This window comes from Oncorhynchus mykiss, chromosome 5 (genome assembly GCF_057628025.1).
Source record: "Oncorhynchus mykiss isolate SJ-2025 chromosome 5, ASM5762802v1, whole genome shotgun sequence".
In the NCBI taxonomy this organism is placed as follows: Eukaryota; Metazoa; Chordata; class Actinopteri; order Salmoniformes; family Salmonidae; genus Oncorhynchus; species Oncorhynchus mykiss.
In genome coordinates this window covers 65,860,821-65,880,600 of record NC_143026.1, presented here as the reverse complement: position 1 = coordinate 65,880,600, position 19,780 = coordinate 65,860,821, and the positions used below count along the sequence as shown (strand labels likewise).

The following is a 19,780-nucleotide window of genomic DNA, read 5'->3' as shown; positions in this document are numbered from 1 at the left end:
TGTACTGTAATAACTCTATCATTTCAATCATAACTTAGTAAATTGTCTTGCACTCTGTGACAGCCACAGATTGTCATTTGAATGCCTCTGGTATAAGGTATCCTGATGTCCTCTATGTAAGTGTGCTGTGTGGGGCTGTGATGAATCTGTATTTGTGTGTGTGTGTGTGTGTGTGCGTGTGCGTATATGGTAGAGGGCCACATGCTGTCCTTTGTCACTGTGACAAGTGCTGACATGATAGGTTAAAATGGTTAACAAAGGCAAACGCAGTGACTACTGTTTTTTTTATTATTGCAAAATCGGACTTCAAAGTATTTTTCTGTCTAGACAGACAGAAATGTTTCAGCAAATCAGAACAGATCAAGCTGTATTTATACAGCACATTTCAGATATGGAATACAACACAATGTGCTTCACAGGAAAAAACAAAATTAAACATTTACTACTCATCAAACATAAGAGGATAAAAAAACTAAAGAATAACAATAAAAACTGAATAACTAAAAAGCACCCTAAGGAAAAGCAAAGCTAAAAATGAGTGTTTTAAGATCTCTTTTAAAATTGTCCACAGTGAAAATCAAAATCCTGCATAATTTCCTAGGAACGTGAAGCGAGGCGGCCATCTCTGTCGGCGCCGGCCGTTTGGACCCCCTTCAGGTTCTCTGGCAGGCTATTACAGAGGCTGGTGGCATAGTAACTAAAGGCTGCCCCTCCATGCCTCTTGGACCTAGGCTTTGTGATAGTTAAAAGGTCAGTGCCAGAGGACCTGAGGGACCTACTGGGTACATAACTAAAAACATGTCAGACATGTATTGGGGTGCACAATCGTGGATTGATTTAAAAAACAATCTTAAAATGTATTCTAAAACTCACAGGCAGCCAGTACAGAGACCTTAAAACCGGTGTAATGTGTTTCTCTGTTTGGTCTTCGTCAGTACCTGTGCTGCAGCATTCTGCATGCTTTGCAGTTGACCAATGCCTTTCTTGGGTAGACCAGACAGGAGAGTATTACAGTAGTCAAGTCTGCTTGTAATAAAAGCATGGATGAGTTTCTCTGTATCAGCCTGAGAGAGAAACGTACTGCACCTTCGCAATATTCCTCAGGTGGTAAAAATATATTTTGGTTACATTCCTAATGTGTGATTTGAAATTTAGTTCAGAATCTAAAATAACACCTAGGTTTTTTACCTGGTGTTTTATCTTTATTGCCCGTGAATTAAAATGTGCGGATAGATTCTTTCTCTGTGCTTTGACTCCAACAATAAGTACCTATGTCTTGTCTTGATTTAGCTGGAGGAAGTTGTGAGTCATCCAAGTATTTAAATCCCTAATACAATCTTATAATTTATCCGTGGAGCTAAAATCCTCTGGTGACGCAGAAATGTAAATTTGTGTATGGTCTATGTAAACAGTTAAAATAATGCTGTGCTTTCTGATGATGGTGCAAAGGGGTAACATATATAAACCGAACAGTACCGGACCCATGATACTCCATGATATATTCTAATCAACTGGCTTGTTCTTGTGTCAGGAAACGAAATACCATATTCATCAGATAATATACCTGGCCATTACAACAGATCAAAGATTTTTGACCACATTCGTGGTTACTGTGTTTTGCCTTTGTAGGGCAATATAGGGCTGCTGATACTATACTGCCCATAGGACGGACACATGCACACACGGTCCAATTAATCCAGCCAACAACAGAAAGGGTTAATTAATCAGAAGGAGTGAGAGATTTGCATGTTTCTCATTCATTTCTTTGTTCTGTACAGGACACCTACAGATTACCCAGCTCTGCCAAATTGCCATGTATACAAACGTGAGTAAATCACAACAAGTATATGTGGTCCCTCTTCCCTCCCTTCCACTCAGTCTCATTGCCCCTGTAGATGACTTTCATTAGTAATGAGCAGGACACAGGAGGAGATGAAGGAGGAGGAACAGAGACACGGCCAAATGTCTTCTGACTTGATTAATATACATACCTAATTCTGTTATTTTATACGGCCGGCAAATTAAAAGAGCTGGCCACTTCATTCCGCTGCTCCGTGTTTCCATTAGCCAGAGTGTGGGGAATGGGAGGACCAGGTTAGGGATGACGCTGGTGGCAGCCTGGCTGTGTAAATTAGTGGGCGTGTCCCAGGGCTTGATCAGTACAGTATGTAGAGTATTCATCAAGAGGCAGCTCCTCCCTTACACACGCCCTGGATGCTTTTAATTGCTCCTGGTAAAATAACTTTAAGAGGCGTTACAGAGTGGGACATGGAGAGGCTTCCTTTGCCTTGTGTGTGTGTGTGTGTGTGAGAGGGAGAGAGCGAGACAAGCTGTCAATTTAGTTTTTTTGGTGCAGATGCACAACTGTTGGGGGTGTGTTACGTGTGTATGTGTTGACTCAAATTGGGAGGGAAATTGCCCACAGACACCAGCAACAAGTTTAGTGGTCCTGACCTATGGGGACAGATTCATTACGAGAGGGAGGATCCAAGGACAAAGCACTGCCCTAACAATAGAGACCATGCCTGCAGTAGCACAGCAGAGGTGCAACAGCAAAGGGGGCCTATTGTATTAACTCTGAGAGCGGAGTCCCATCTGAAGGACTGTGTGACAGTGTAACTACTGCAGCACTGAATGGTGCTTGCTTGGTAGGACACAGAAGTTTACAGGATATATACGTTCCTGTAGGGATTTACCCAGACAGGTCAAATGGTAGGACACAGAAGTTTACAGGATATATACGTTCCTGTAGGGATTTACCCAGACAGGTCAAATGGTAGGACACAGAAGTTTACAGGATATACACGTTCCTGTAGGGATTTACCCAGACAGGTCAAATGATAGGACACAGAAGTTTACAGGATATACACGTTCCTGTAGGGATTTACCCAGACAGGTCAAATGGTAGGACACAGAAGTTTACAGGATATATACGTTCCTGTAGGGATTTACCCAGACAGGTCAAATGGTAGGACACAGAAGTTTACAGGATATATACGTTCCTGTAGGGATTTACCCAGACAGGTAAAATGATAGGACACAGAAGTTTACAGGATATACACGTTCCTGTAGGGATTTACCCAGACAGGTCAAATGGTCAGAAAACTCCTGCCCCTGATGAGAGTTTAAAAAATGAGAGTAAAAAAATCAACACTTATATTGAAAATGAAAAGTATACATTTTAGTTAAGGTGCAAATCCAGGTGGCAAACGAAAGTTAATTAATAGGGAAAAAAATAAAGACCTTGAATTTTCATCAGTGCACAGGCTGGCACTGGTGTCAATGTTATCTGTGGTATGAATGCCCCCATCCTTCCCTCCCCCATCTCAGCCCATCTGTGCCCACTAGCCTCCTCTACTCAGAGCCCAGAGCAAATTAGGTCTGATTTTAATAACCCAAGGGAAGGGAACTGTTGCATTGTTTTACTAATAGGGAGGAGGAGTGTTTGTTGAGAGTTAATTTAATAGATTGCTTTGAAGAGTAAGTGTGTGTGTGTTTGCCAACATGTGGTGGTTGTGGGGGCGTTGCACATCTCTATAAAATTGAGAGGGTTGAGTGTTGCTCCAAGACACTTGTGCAGAGCCATGCTTTGTGACGGACCAATGTCAGGAGAGAGCCTACTGAGTCCAGCTCAGACAGAATTCCACTCAGTGGGGACAGTTGATGTCTTGTCAGAATACACCCTGATGTTACCGGGGGAAACCTTGGAGGACCACAGCAATACCAGCAAATGTGAGTTTGATAAACGTGTTGTAATTTACATGTTTATATTGTATCATGTACACATAATTATGTTTTATTATAATCATTGTCTTATGGTAGAGGTTAAAGTTTGGATTGCTATAGTTGGTTTTGAATACATCAAATTCAGTATTTTCATCATTTGTTGTGATACAAATAATGTTACTAGATAAAACCTGTAACCTAAACACACCAGTGAGATGAGAACGTTTTTGCTGAGACATGTAAAGATTAAACGTTTAATGTTCCCTCATTGACTTATTCTTGATTACTGTTGATTATGAAAAAAATATATAAGTCTCTTATCATGAACATGCTGTAAGAAAGACTAAAACTTCACAATGTTTATGTTGATGCCATGGAAAGGTCATTTTCAGTACAGCATTCCCTGTAATTCCAGTGGGGCCAGGGTGCAATGAGGAGTCATGTCCACAGGGGGCGGTATGGCCCTGCGCTGGCTGTGGAGAGTCCATTAGAGACCCTGTGGTGCTACGGGTTGGGTCAAACCAGCAGTGGCACACAGGGTGCCTGTGCTGTGACGAGTGCCACTGTCCCCTGGGAGAGAGTGTCAGCTGCTTCCTGAGGGACGGGAGGACCTTGTGTAGGACAGATTATGCACGGTGAGTCAGCAGCTTTGGTGGGACAGTAGAGAAGTTGTAATGATAAAGATGAACATTGTACGGTCAACTTTGTGTGTATATTATGTTTATATTTTTTAACTCTTTGAATGTGTTTGTTGATGGTGTGTGTGTGTGTGTTTGTTAACAGCTTCCAACCTTTAGTTTTGTCATTTTTAACCATGTGAATGTCTTTGTTATTGATTGTGTGTGTGTGTGTTAGACTATTTGCAGAGAAGTGTGGAGGCTGCGGGGAGGCAGTACTGTCCTCTGACCTGGTTGTGAGGGCAGGAAGACAGAACTATCACCCTGACTGTCTACACTGCTCGCTCTGTGGTGCATTACTCATGCCTGGGGATAGCTTCACCCTGGGACCAGGAGGACCATGCTGCCAGGCAGAGCACACGATGCCAGAGCAACAGATCCAAAAAGCAGACTCATTAAAGAAAAGAAAAGGTCTGTGAAGTTTATATGCATAATAAAATAGAGATTTTTTTCCCTTTAGAGTTAATGATAATTATGAAACTGTCTCAAAGGTCTGTCTCATCTTTCCCTGTAATCGGTAAGTTTAATGTTCCTTAAGTTAAGTTGAATCATTCTCACCTATGTCAGGGTCAGGGAGAAAAGGAGGAGTTTGGGAGAGAAGGTGGTTGGACAGGGGTAGGAGAAGAGGGGTGCGGGTGCGGGTGCGTACCGTCCTCAGTGACACCCAGCTGAAAGCCTTGTGCACCTGCTACTCCCAGACCCCCCGGCCTGACGCAGAGGTCAAGCTCCAGCTGAGTCAGCTGACTGGCCTAAACAAGCGGGTCATCAGGGTGTGGTTCCAGAACAAACGCTGCAAAGACAAGAAGAGCCACGCCAAAAAAGGAGGCAGACCAGTGTCAGACTTGGACTTTACAGTGAGTAGTGTGTGTGTGTGTGTGTGTTTGTGTCTCTGTCTGTCTGTCTGTCTGTCTGGCTGTCTGTCTGTCTGTCTGTGAACACAGTTGATCATCACTCACTATGTTCCAGGCCCTGCTGTGTACTGCAGCCAGACCGATGGTGGTCCTCTCTCCTGAGCCCCCTGACTTTGCCCTCCAGATTTACGTCTATGAGTCATCATGGCAACCACTTGACGGCCAAATCAAGCTCTCAGCTGACCATGACGAGCTGACCCTCACTCATATTTCCCAGGTAAATCAGAGTGTGTATCAGGTAGTGTAATGTTCCTTTGTGTGACATATCAGACCCTGATTATGACTGCAACAAGCTAACCTTAGACCTACACCTTATACTGTAGATTGAGACTATAACTGATTGGTATTAGCTACTCCTTTATCCAGTTTCATTTGTCAGCCCTGACTGTGGTGGCCAACACTCATCATTTCTCTTTCACTTCCCCTCAGAGAACGTGTTTTTCAGAAGACCTGGGGTCTCCACCGCAGCAGGGTGATGAGTACGCCGCCACCATTCGGACTATCTAGACAGCCACCATCCCAACATCCTCACTGAACTGTTACTGTAACTGAGTTATCAAGACCCTGTGTCTAATCTGAAGGGGCTTCAAGCAGCTTTAAATCATGTAATTAGTTATTTAATGTATGCTATAATTATTAAACTAGTTCCCAAACAGGAGAATGTTGTGTTGGGGGAAAAAAGATGACATCATTTGGGTCCCAGTTCTGCATGTTCTGTTTTCTGTATGGGTAAATGGATTAAAGGTTATGGGTCAATGAGACAGAACAAAATGTGCACCACTATACTATGGCCCATGCAGCACACAGTGGTTTTAGACCATGAGGTTTCATCCAGGCCGCCAGTCATCACATGAAGCCTTAACTTCTGGCAGACTATGGTGTGATCTGTCAACATGTGATTTAAACACAGTCTGTTTGCATAGTCACAGTCTGGGAGTTTGCGTTTGGGAATTAATTAAATCTCCACAAAACCAAGCCGCCAGATGTCATCTCTATTGGAACATATTTCATTCCTAAATGTGAAACTCGTATTCTGAACTGATTGATATTTTCTGATTGATTGTCCTGGACATGATTATTCATTCTGTCTACATCCACTTTACAACAACTCCAGTGTGAAACCTATTATTGTAGAAAGCAAATCTGAACAACTTGTTCCTTCTTCCTGTTTGACTGAAAAGGCATTTAGGTTTTAAAAATCCTGCTGCAGGCAGATAATGTTAATGGCCATTTCACCCCACAAGGGGGCAACTTTTTCCAGTTCTTCAATGGCAAAGGCGCAAGATCGAACAACAAGTTGACACAATAACCCTAAAATCCATCTAGGCTGTGTGAAAATTGCAGACCGACATCTTCGAGGGACTCTGTTAGTACAATCTGTCTGTCTGCTTTACATGTCCACATGCCCTCTCAACATCACAGCTCCCACTACCACTGCATGCGTTCTCCCATAATGTCTTTCAGACATTATATCACTTCCCACTCAAAACAAACAAATACATGTTCACTCATTTTCATCTATAACTTTTTAACTCTTTCATACACTTCTTAGAACGACTAATTTCAGCTTTTATTTCTTTCATCACATTCTCAGTGGGTCAGAAGTTTACATACACTCAATTAGTATTTGGTAGCACTGCCTTTAAATTGTTTAACTTGGGTCAAACGTTTCGGGTAGCCTTCCACAAGCTTCCCACAATAAGTTGGGTGAATTTTGTCCCATTCCTCCTGACAGAGCGTAACTGAGTCAGGTTTGTAGGCCTCCTTGCTCGCACACGCTTTTTCAGTTCTACCCACAAATGTTACATTTTATTTGTGATGGCCACTCCAATACCTTGACTTTGTTGTCCTTAAGGCATTTTGCCACAACTTTGGAAGTATGCTTGGGGTCATTGTCCATTTGGAAGAGCCATTTGCGACTAAGCTTTAACTTGCTGACTGATGTCTTGAGATGTTGCTTCAATATATCCACATCATTTTCCATCCTCATGATGCCATCTATTTTGTGAAGTGCACCAGTCCCTCCTGCAGCAAATAACCCCCACAACATGATGCTGCCAACCCTGTGCTTCATGCTTGGGATGGTGTTCTTCGGCTTGCAAGCATCCCCCTTTTTCCTTCAAACATAACTATGGGCACTATGGCCAAACAGTTCTATTTTTGTTTAATCAGACCAGAGGACATTTCTCCAAAAAGTACAATCTTGGTCCCCATGTGCAGTTGCAAACCGTAGTCTGGCTTTTTATGCCGGTTTTGGAGCAGTGGCTTTTTCCATGCTGAGCGGCCTTTCAGGTTATGTCGATATAGGACTCGTTTTTACTGTGGATATAGATATTTTCATTACCTCCAGCATCTCCACAAGGTCCTTTGTTGTTGTTCTGGTATTGATTTGTACTTTTCGCACCAAAGTACGTTCATCTCTAGGAGACAGAACGTGCCTTTTTCTTGAGCGGTATGACGGCTGCGTGGTCCCATGGTGTTTATACATGCGTACTATTGTTTGTACAGATGAACGTGGTACAGTGCCTTGCGAAAGTATTCGGCCCCCTTGAACTTTGCGACCTTTTGCCACATTTCAGGCTTCAAACATAAAGATATAAAACTGTATTTTTTTGTGAAGAATCAACAACAAGTGGGACACAATCATGAAGTGGAACGACATTAATTGGATATTTCAAACTTTTTTAACAAATCAAAAACTGAAAAATTGGGCGTGCAAAATTATTCAGCCCCTTTACTTTCAGTGCAGCAAACTCTCTCCAGAAATTCAGTGAGGATGATCCAATGTTGATCTAAATGACTAATGATGATAAATACAATCCACCTGTGTGTAATCAAGTCTCCGTATAAATGCACCTGCACTGTGATAGTCTCAGAGGTCCGTTAAATGCGCAGAGAGCATCATGAAGAACAAGGAACACACCAGGCAGGTCCGAGATACTGTTGTGAAGAAGTTTAAAGCCGGATTTGGATACAAAAAGATTTCCCAAGCTTTAAACATCCCAAGGAGCACTGTGCAAGCGATAATATTGAAATGGAAAGAGTATCAGACCACTGCAAATCTACCAAGACCTGGCCGTCCCTCTAAACTTTCAGCTCATACAAGGAGAAGACTGATCAGAGATGCAGCCAAGAGGCCCATGATCACTCTGGATGAACTGCAGAGATCTACAGCTGAGGTGGGAGACTCTGTCCATAGGACAACAATCAGTCGTATATTGCACAAATCTGGCCTTTATGGAAGAGTGGCAAGAAGAAAGCCATTTCTTAAAGATATCCATAAAAAGTGTCGTTTTAAAGTTTGCCACAAGCCACCTGGGAGACACACCAAACATGTGGAAGAAGGTGCTCTGGTCAGATGAAACCAAAATTGAACTTTTTGGCAACAATGCAAAACGTTATGTTTGGCGTAAAAGCAACACAGCTCATCACCCTGAACACACCATCCCCACTGTCAAACATGGTGGTGGCAGCATCATGGTTTGGGCCTGCTTTTCTTCAGCAGGGACAGGGAAGATGGTTAAAATTGATGGGAAGATGGATGGAGCCAAATACAGGACCATTCTGGAAGAAAACCTGATGGAGTCTGCAAAAGACCTGAGACTGGGACGGAGATTTATCTTCCAACAAGACAATGATCCAAAACATAAAGCAAAATCTACAATGGAATGGTTCAAAAATAAACATATCCAGGTGTTAGAATGGCCAAGTCAAAGTCCAGACCTGAATCCAATCGAGAATCTGTGGAAAGAACTGAAAACTGCTGTTCACAAATGCTTTCCATCCAACCTCACTGAGCTCGAGCTGTTTTGCAAGGAGGAATGGGAAAAAATGTCAGTCTCTCGATGTGCAAAACTGATAGAGACATACCCCAAGCAACTTACAGCTGTAATCGCAGCAAAAGGTGGCGCTAGAAAGTATTAACTTAAGGGGGCTGAATAATTTTGCACGCCCAATTTTTCAGTTTTTGATTTGTTAAAAAAGTTTGTTGTTCCACTTCATGATTGTGTCCCACTTGTTGTTGATTCTTCACAAAAAAATACAGTTTTATATCTTTATGTTTGAAGCCTGAAATGTGGCAAAAGGTTGCAAAGTTCAAGGGGGCCGAATACTTTCGCAAGGCACTGTACCTTCAGGCATTTGGAAATTGCTCCCAAGGATGAACCTGACATGTGGGGGTCTACAATGTTTTTTTCTGAGGTCTTGGCTGATTTCACACACACACACACACACTATGTACAGTGCCTTCGGGAAAGTTGGCAGACCCCTGGACCCCGTTATCCTGCAACTTCGGGAACTTCTATGTACTCAGGGTCCATTTTTGGGATTTTATTTAAAAATAGGTTTTATTCTTTATAGGTTCACACTACAATCACCACAGACCTTTAACACCTCTCTATCAAGTATTTTAGCTACTTTTCAGATGCATTTTATACCTAAATGTCACTGTTTTGCCCTTGTCCCAGACCCAGACTTTTGAGTTTCTACTATGTTTTTCTATAAGAAAAAAGTCATAATTACACATTATATAATGTTGTATTCTAGAGAAAGAGTCAATTAAATTAAATCTATATCAATATTTATTGTGAGTATGCCCTTTATATTGTTATTTACACAAAAAAATGCCTGTCCTTTGGGAGTGGTGTCATTTCCACCACTGAGGGCAAATTCCTCATTAATAAAGTTTTGTCAAGAGAATGTTAATTTAGTTACCATGGAAACGTATTGTGACACAAAAGCAGATGGCTGCAGCAGACAGTTATTCCAGAAGTGATGTCCAGAAGATGAAGAAAAATCTAGGTAAATATCGCTTGTGTAGAGAATATTTTTTTATTGTCAGTCATTTCCAAACAGACTATAAATTCTTTAATTTGTGGTAGAATTATAAAAAAATATATATATATTTTATGTATTTAGTGTAAACTATATGCTAGCAGTAATACTAGCCAAAGCATGCTAAGCAGTCTGTCATTTTTCTCCCAAAACAGTAGAAGCATCATTTCCATCACAGTCATTTCCATCACAAACTTAATTGTGGAGGAAATAACAGAACTTGTTGGAAATCACAAAAATCCATTATATTATTACTATTAATTACTTTAGTCTTATTTAATCATGCATTAAATTGATTTAATCTAGAAAATGCTCCAAGCTGTGCACAATTTGAAAACTTTAGTATTTTTCTTTGTTCTTAGAAGATGCCATACAAAACAGCACAGAGCTCACAGACATAGAAACATAATACAAAATGATCCTATATGATACCAGGAACATCTGCAAAAAGACCGCTTTTACCTCAAAAGGCTAAAAGAGAACATTCCATATGACCAATTCCAAAGAGTCCGCAGAATTTGCGATCAGGAAACAGACTACAGTGTCAAATCTGCAGAATCGCTTCTGGAATCGGGGCTACAGAGCTCAGGCCCTGAAAGATGCAGGTATAAGGGCAGGAAAACTTGACAGAGAGAACTTGTTGCGAAGGGGAGTGCCTTCAAACATCAGAGAGAGTGTACTTTGTTACAAAATACAGCACTGAAGCAGAGAACATTAAAAGAATCATTACAAATAATTTGGGAATTATCCAAAGTGATACTCTACCACGCCAAGTCTTCCCAGAGCCACCAGTCATACGCTTTAAGAGATGTCCGACCCTAAATGACAAATTAGTCCACAGCTATCTTCCTGTTGACTCTCAAAAAACTTGGCTAGACCACAAACCCAAAGGCTCTTTTAAATGCAACCAGTGCAGAAATATTGCACAGAAAATTTTTTTGTTGAGAAAGCTTCTAAAATGGAGTATTACATCAAGCATTTCATTAACTGCAAAACCACTCATGTCATCTACAGATTGTAATGTCCACAGTGCAAGGTGTTCTACATTGGACGGACAAAGAGATGCCTCAAGACAGCTTAGCGGAACACAAGTACGCCATACGGGTAGGCAATGAAGAACAATGAAGCACCACAAGTTCTTACACCACGGCAACCCTGCCTCCCTACAAGCTATGGGTATTGATCATATTACTAGCTTACTAGGTGTTGTCCAATCAACTTTGTAACCACTCCTTCTTCAACTTAGATCTGATTTGAAAAAAATTTTCAAAAGAGGACATTGTATTAGAATTTCTTTGTACTCCCTGACAAAGGCCATGCACCTGAAACATGTCGGATTTTTAAAACTTTGTTTCCATTGAACATGCTATACAAACAAAGGCATTTTAATTAATTATATGAAGAGTGCCTTGGTCCTCCTTTCTTTTTGATAGACAGGGAGAGATACTGGAAGAAAAAAGAGAAGGGAGAAGTGAAATCTATCTCTGAGCTTACAAAGCGAGAACAAAGAAGCAAGAGATGGCAATGGAAATGCAACTAACGGAATAGAAGACAGACTTTAAAGAGAACAGTTGCAATGGAGACCTACCTATCAGGCAACACATCACCTCAGTCACCAGATGACCTGCAGCCAGAACATGAGGCCAACATACCTGCCCCTAACTTACCTGCCCCTGATGCACACCCTGATACCCATTCCTCATCGTCTGCAACAGGAAGGAGAAGTTGAATACTTGCTGGAAGGAAAAAGGTTGGAAGAGGTCGCTCAAAAGCATACAGAGATCTTAGTATGACAAATGTCAAACTTGATAAATCTTTACGAAAAGCTGAGAAATACAAAAAAAGGTCTGATCGACGGATGAATAAAATGGAGAGACAATATTCCCCAAAGACAAAGACAAAACAGCAAATGAAGGGAACTCCGAAGAACCTGAGAAGGATTTTATTGTTTCAAAATGTCATCATTGCAGAGTTAAAGCAAAAGTATTTTTTTAAATGCGCAGTGCAAAAGACAAACAAGTGGCTTCAAAAATGCTCAAAGGCAACATCCTGAGAAAGTATGGCCTGGACAAAGCCGCAAACAGAGAATTTGGATTTTCAGCAAAAGAAATGAGGGCAAATGAAAACAGTCCATCAAGTCTTCAATACTCTAGGAAAAATCAGTGTAACATAATTACAGAACTACAGAACAGAACTACTGCCACAGAAGAAAAAATTACTAGATTCTATGAACGGGATGTCAACAGTAGAGCAAACAGGGAAAAAGGACACACTAACGAGGAACAAGAAAGAAAAGCAGAAGCTCTTTTCGAATGGCACAATTCAGAACCTTTATCAGAAGTTTAAGAGGGAATATTCAGAAATGTGAATGTCCTACTGTGAATTCTGCAAAAGACGTCCTTTTGGGTTGTCAAGCCAACAGTCCAGGATAGGGACACATGGCTCTGCAAAACCCACGCCAACCTCCAGTTCATGGAGGACAAACTACAGCATCACAAAGTGATCAGCTGCAGCAACAATGAGAACCTTATTGAGTCTTTGTGCTATGAGAACCTGAAGAAAGAGTGCATGTAGACAGAGTTCTCCCTAAAACAAAGCTGAAGAGAGAGAGAAGAAAAACAAAGAGGGAAACATGGAGAAGTTCACTGTACATTTGACAGTAAAACTGCAGATTCTATTGGAGTACTTCTCCAAAGGATTGAAAGAGAAGTTGGGGAAACACGTGTACAACATTCAACACCAATACTCCAAACAGAGAATTAAAAGAGAATCTGCCACTTCTAAAACCAAAGTTGCGCCCCTGAGAGAACTACCTGTGTAAATACACCATTGAAATCCAGGCAGTTCACTTTGATGATTCTCATGAACAGGTGACCCTCCACACCTGTGTTGGGTATACCACAAACGGTACAGTTAAACTTTGCTTCTATGCAGATTACCCCATCTGGGCTCATCTCTCAAAAACACTGGCCTACTTTCTTGAGCTCTGCCCATCAGCTACTTTTGGAATCTTACTTTGTCTTAAATTAATTAAATGTTTAACAGGGGTTGTTGTTCCATATGTTTGCAATAAAATATTGTTTTCATAAGTTGTTTTTGGTAAATTAGTATATTGTGTATAATTTACATTGATTGATTTATTTTAGATAGGGAAATCATATGGTTTTATCAGAATCTCACAGAAAGGTTGGGTGGAAATATCTTATTTTCTTATGATAAATAAATGTTTTCAGGTGTCACAAAGGCAAGTTTATATAAACAGGCGTTGTGTTAAATTATTAATATTAGGAAAACCTTAAAAAGCATAAAAATAATATTCAATGCAAGTTAATGTACAAATGTATAAGAAATGTGTTATAAATTAATTGTATGATATTTAATTTTCTACAAAAATGGATGTTTAATGATGTGATGTAAATGACATTTGTCTATGGCTGTCTGAGAAAAATAACAAAAATATATAAATATGATCGCAGCCATGATCAGATATTATGTCTTGACAAATCAAAGACAATTATAATAATGGTAAAATGGTGTTTCAATTTAAAAAAAATCTAAACTATTGCAGGACCAAAGTGCCCAAAGTCGCAGAATCACCCAAATATCTAAGTATTCAGACCCTTTGCTACGAGACTCGAGGTTAAGCTCAGGTGCATCCTGTCTTCAATGATCATCCTTGAGATGTTTCTACAATTTGATTGGAGTCCACCTGTGGTAAATGCAATTGATTGGACATGGTTTGATAAGACACACACCTGTCTATATAAGGCCCCACAGTTGGGAGTGTATGTCAGAGCAAAAACCAAGCCATGAGATCGAAGGAATTGTCCGTAGAGCTCAGAGACAGGATTGTGTCGAGGCACAGATCTGGGGAAGGGTACCAAAACATTCTGCAGCATTGAAGGTCTCCATCATTCTTAAATGGAAGAAGTTTGGAACTCCCAAGACTCTTCCTACAGATGACCTCCCGGCCAAACTGAGCAATCGGGGGAGAAGGCCCTTGGTCAGGGAGGTGACCAAGAAGCCGATGGTCACTATGACAGAGCTCTAGAGTTCTTCTTTGGAGATGGGAAAACCTTCCAGAAGGACAATCATCTCTGCAGCACTCCACCAATCAGGACTTTTAAAAAAAACGGGTTGGCCAGTTGAGAACAAGTTCTCAATTACAACTGTGACCTGGCCAAGATAAAGCAAAGCAGTGAGACAAAAACAACACAGAGTTACACATGGGATAAACAAACATTCAGTCAATAACACAATATAAAAATCTGTAAATAGTGTGTGCAAATGAAGTAAGGAGGTAAGGCAATAAATAGGCCATAGTGGAGAGGTAATTACAATTTACCAATTAACACTGGAGTGATAGATGTGCAGATGAGGATGTGCAAGTAGAAATACTGGTGTGCAAAAGAGCAGAAAAAAAAACAAATATGGGGATGAGGTAGGTAGTTGGTTGGATGGGCTATTTACAGATGGGCTGTGCACAGCTGCAGCTATCGGTAAGCTGCTCTGACAGCTGATGCTTAAAGTTAGTGAGGGAGATATAAGTCTCCAACTTCAGTGATTTTTGCAATTCGTTCCAGTCATTGGCAGCAGAGAATTGAAAGGAAAGGCAGCCAAAGGAGGTGTTGGCTTTGGGGATGACCAGTGAGATATACCTGCTGGAGTGCGTGCTACGGGTGGGTGTTGCTATGGTGACCAGTGAGCTGAGATAAGGGTAAGATAAGAGCCTTTATGGTAGAGTGGCCAGACGGAAGCCACTCCTCAGTAAAAGGCACATGACAGCCCGCTTGGAGTTTGCCAAAAGGCACCTAAAGACTCTCAGACCATGAGAAACAAGATTCTCTGGTCTGATGAAACCAAGATTGAACTCTTTGGCCTGAATGCCAAGCGTCACTTCTGGAGGAAACCTGGCACCATAACCTAGCAAAATGTGGAAAAAGTAAAGGGGTCTGAATACTTTCTGAAGGCACTGTATGCCCACACACACATAACACTCACACACATGCATACTGACACCAGACACACGTTTTCACACTCACCACATACGCTGCTGCTACTGTCTATTATCTATCCTGTTGCCTAGTCACTTTACCCCTAGCTATATGTATATAGCTACCACAATGACCTCGTACCCCTGCACATCGACTCAGTACTGGTACTCCCTGTATATAGCCATGTTATTTTAACTCATTATTGTTATTCGTTACTTACTATGTATTTATTCCTTATGTCACTATTTGTTGTATCTTTAACCGTAAGTAAGCATTTCATTGTTAGTCTACACCTGTTGTTTACGAAACGTGACAAATAAAATGTAATGAGATTTCTCATCACACTTCCCCCCCCATCTTCCTATTTTTCTCCTCTCCTCCATTCCCTCTCCCCCTCTTAGGTCCCCATCTTCCTATTGTTCTCCTCCTCTACCCCATTCCCTCTCCCCCTCTTAGGTCCCCCCATCTTCCTATTTTTCTCCTCCTCTACCATATTCCCTCTCCCCCCTCTTAGGTCCCCCCATCCCTTGTTCTCCCCACATCAAGCCTCTCTCGCTCTGACTGTGTTAGTATAAACAGGATGTTAATGCCTCTGTGGGCCACAGTCAGAAGAGCACAACACTGATGATCTGATAGTAGCATAGAGGAGTAGAGAGTTCAGCTCCCGCTGTTCCCTTCCTCTCCCATTCCCAGTGCAGATTAACTGGGATTTAAAGGTTTCATTCCGCTGGCCACTAAAGCAACACACAGCCTGAGACAGCACAGGAGGTCACCCAGCCAACCGCACGCTCACCCTTCCTTTGGCCTGGCCTCTGTTGCCGTGACGATCAAGCCCCCCCCCCCCCCCCCCCCCCGATCATTATTGCTCAGCCCATGTTTATTACAAACAGCGTCATGGCAGGTCAGGGACTCTAAGATACACATAGCCTACGTAGAAACACTCACACCAATATCAGGGCTATCACCAGTAACAATCACTTCTAGGACTGAGACATCCTTTGTGTAACTGGGAAAGAGATTTGACAGGTCACCATCATTCTGTTGACGAAGAGACAAAGGGGATAAACCTTTAGACATCTCAGTCATGCCCATTCTTTGGTAACCACATGTCATACGCCAGATCAGCTGCTTGTGGATTTTGAGTCACTGTGCCACAGCAATGTCACCATGAAATGCAGTAGACTCAAATAGTCAACAACCTGAGGAGGCATCATTAATGATTCATGGTGGCGATAAAATGAAGTGGTTATGGGATCACTGAGGACCAATGATGAGGACCAATGATGATATTAGGGTGGTGCTACTTGGCAGTACTTAGTGTATCAGTGTCGTATTAATAAGCTGTTGCTATTAGAAGGACCACTTGCGGAAACATTGGAGGGCATTTCCTGTGAGACGCAATCGGCTCAAATAAAACCACTGGAGGGGAATGACGTGTACGGCTCTGCCCTGTTTTGGCCTTTCCCTCTCTCCTTCCCTGTCCTTTCTGCGAGGGAGGTCCACTCCTCCCTCTTCAATATTTATTTTACATCCACTCAGTTTTTTTTCTACCCCCAAAACCCTCCACACGTCGTGGGTTGAATTGGATTGAAAGTAATCAATTGAAATGTGTAACACTTTTCACAGTCCTGCTATGAAAACAGGCTAAATGAGTTTGATGCGATAAAAGGATCACCTGAATTCCATTTCATCATATCAAAAAAGCTCAAACACGCCAGTGAATGTATCCACTTCCACTCTGAGTGACACAACGGATTCTGTGTTAGCTCAATGTCTATGTTGTTTTTTCAAGCAAGCACACCGACCCGAGTGTGAATTAGAGAGTAAGTAGTGTCATTAAGTCAGTGACGCACAGACACACACAGGGCTTTCAGAAACTTTTAGAGGACTTGTGTATACACATGTGGCATAGATACTGCACACAATCACAACCCTGTTCGGATCAGCCTAATCGAACATGACCTGCTGTCTGTCCAGGTTGGTATGAGCAGTTAGAAATGTCACTTCTCAACGGTTTACTCTTTAAGAGTTCTCACTGCTCAGCAGCTTCTTCTAGCGGCTCTTAAACGTGTTTGCCATTATTAACTACATGACAACTTGACAACATAATCAAACTGGTTAAGGCATATAGATGTAAATGATCTCGAACTGGGTTTGCTTGTCAAGTAAGTCAAGTCAGGTCATGGCATCATTACATGATTGTCAGATCTTGTAAGCTGTAAACTAATCAACCACAACAATGTTTTTTTCTTTCTGTTAAAGCAAGGTTAATCACCTTATCCTTTTCAAATCACTGTTGATACCTCAGTTCAAGAACAGACATGGTCAAGAACAGACACAAAATCCAAGCAAACTAACTCATTGAACCAATCATACTTTGTCAGATACATCACTGCTGGTATCAAATAATGTACTGTCATGTGAAATGATGTTTGTGATATAAACCATTCATTCATTCTAGAATCCAAAATAAAGTATTCCATACGGTAGGTAGTGATGTTATAAGACCTTTATTATTTTTGGTAATCGTCACTCTTCAAGTGCACCCTTTCCTTTAATATAAGCATCGGTGACTATTTTTGAAGTGAAACATTCAAAGGCAAAAACAATGCAAAGTAAGTACTATGGTGGCCGTCTTGTAAGACACAGTCCACTGAGAGCAGCTCACTCACATCACTTCTTCATCTATTGGATCTCATCCATGGAAAACAATTCTTCAGGCCTGATGCAATATGGAAACTATTAGGTTCAATGACCCATTTAGAAACACAAATGTGATTTAATGTGAGTCTATTCAGTGCTGATGAAGTCTTTCCTGATGGCCACATCACCCGTGTGGTTGATGAGAAAATGCCCAAGTTATGATGTGTGTAGGCAAATTCTACTGGAGAGTGTTCTAGTGTGACAAGTTGAGATTTCAGAAATACTGTATGACCATTCCTCAAAGTGATTTATGATGCATATCTCCCATGCCAGTACTCACAATCCATATCAACACCATCAAAACATTATTACTTAGTCATTCATCATTTTGTGTTGTGTTAGTATGAGCACATCCTCTGTGCATAGTGTAAGTACGATGTACTGTAAGTATTATTCCAACTGTGAGAAGGGCAGTAGGAACATTTCACTTAGCTCTCCTCAACAGCACGGGTGTGGCTGTGTATGGTGCTAAGTCTGAAATGTTATGTAGGGAACAGTGAAAGCTGCTCTAGTCCAGTCTAATAGGAAAGGATGAGCTCATGAAGATAATGCCTGTGTTTACACAGAGGGCATCCAGCAGGCCGGTCCGGCTCTGAAACATCATTGTTCCCTCCACTGTCTGCGGCCAGACTCGTTTATTTTCACACCAAATTCCGCCTGCAGTCCTCCTCTCTCCTGTCCCCGTCCACCTCCATGAATAAACAGAGCAGCACCGTGCTCACTGCAGCTCTTTTTCATCAAGCACTGTGGCATGATGCCCTCTGTACCCCTAGAGTACTGACACATGTGCACAGGCCACATTTATAGACACCAACAGATGCTTGGCTGCAGGGTGCTTGCTGGGCACTGTAATTTCAACAATAACCATTGCCTGTCATGCTGTCCTACTCTCATAAACACAGATGGGCCACACCGAGCCAATACCGGGCCGCAGACAGGCACACCTGGAGGTACATGTGCCACCAAGATGCCCCGGGGCCTTTATCCATGCCATCAACTCCTACATGGGCCCACGGGAAGGCAAGGAACCAGTGAAATGGGTCATATAAAACACAGCCTGGTTACACAGTATAATTACAAGCCTTGACATTTACAATAAGGTTTTATGAATCGCTGTAGGCTACTGTAGAACGGCTGTTGTTGTATTTTCAAACCATTTAGGAAATTGGCTCCATATACAGCCTCATATGTTGAAAATCTGACCCTGGCTGTCTCAACACCTGGTTGAGACGCTTACTTCTCACATTTTTGCACACATCAAATCAGGTTAGCGAACAGTTAACTAGGCCTAAGACCCCTAGACTTAGCGAGTGCAACAATATTAGCAGGCTAGTTATTGGTTTCTTAACACAAGCAACACTGCCTGATCAAATCTAATATGTTACGTAGGATGGCAATGTTGTGATTGTCATCAAAAGGACAGCTAGGGTCTGGAAGAATGGCAGCTGAGTCAGTAGCTAACATCATTAGACTGCTGTCTGGGATATGTTAAGTTCTCAATTAAAACACTTAAAACATTCTCTCTAATGCAATTAAATCATGTGTCAATCACCACAAATCTATTTATAGATAACCAAACTGATAGGTTACGACATGGATCATTAAAAGCTGATTTTTTTTTCTCACAGCCAGTTCCTTTCTCACAAATCTCTGGAATTCCCAAGCCAATAAAATTCAAAACAACATATCTTGCTGGGAAAAAGTGTACATTTCTTATCTGATGGGAACCGCAGAGGGAAGATGTGAACCCCCCCCCCCCATCAAACGTCTCTCCTGTGAAGTAGGAAAATGAGTCTTACGCTCACCTTCCTAAATTGGGTCACATTGCTGTAAGTGGTGTGGTTTAGTTTGGGGCTATCAGAGTAGTGCAGGGTAATTAGATGTGAAGTGTGTTTTTAGCCTAGTGTTCTGGAGGCTTGTCTCTGGTGCCAGAGAG

General features: G+C 41.6%; 1 protein-coding gene across 1 annotated transcript; it reads left to right on the top strand.

Moving 5' to 3' along the window:
• The first annotated feature begins 1,778 nt into the window (after window positions 1-1,778).
• On the top strand, window positions 1,779-5,969 carry LOC110524323 (insulin gene enhancer protein ISL-2B). Its single transcript, XM_090235570.1, has 6 exons — window positions 1,779-3,732; window positions 4,142-4,361; window positions 4,582-4,814; window positions 4,971-5,257; window positions 5,370-5,531; window positions 5,744-5,969. Exons 1-6 carry the CDS (start codon window positions 3,585-3,587, stop codon window positions 5,819-5,821), a joined length of 1,128 nt encoding a protein of 375 aa, XP_090091696.1. The 5' UTR covers window positions 1,779-3,584; the 3' UTR covers window positions 5,822-5,969.
• The last annotated feature ends 13,811 nt before the right edge of the window (window positions 5,970-19,780 follow it).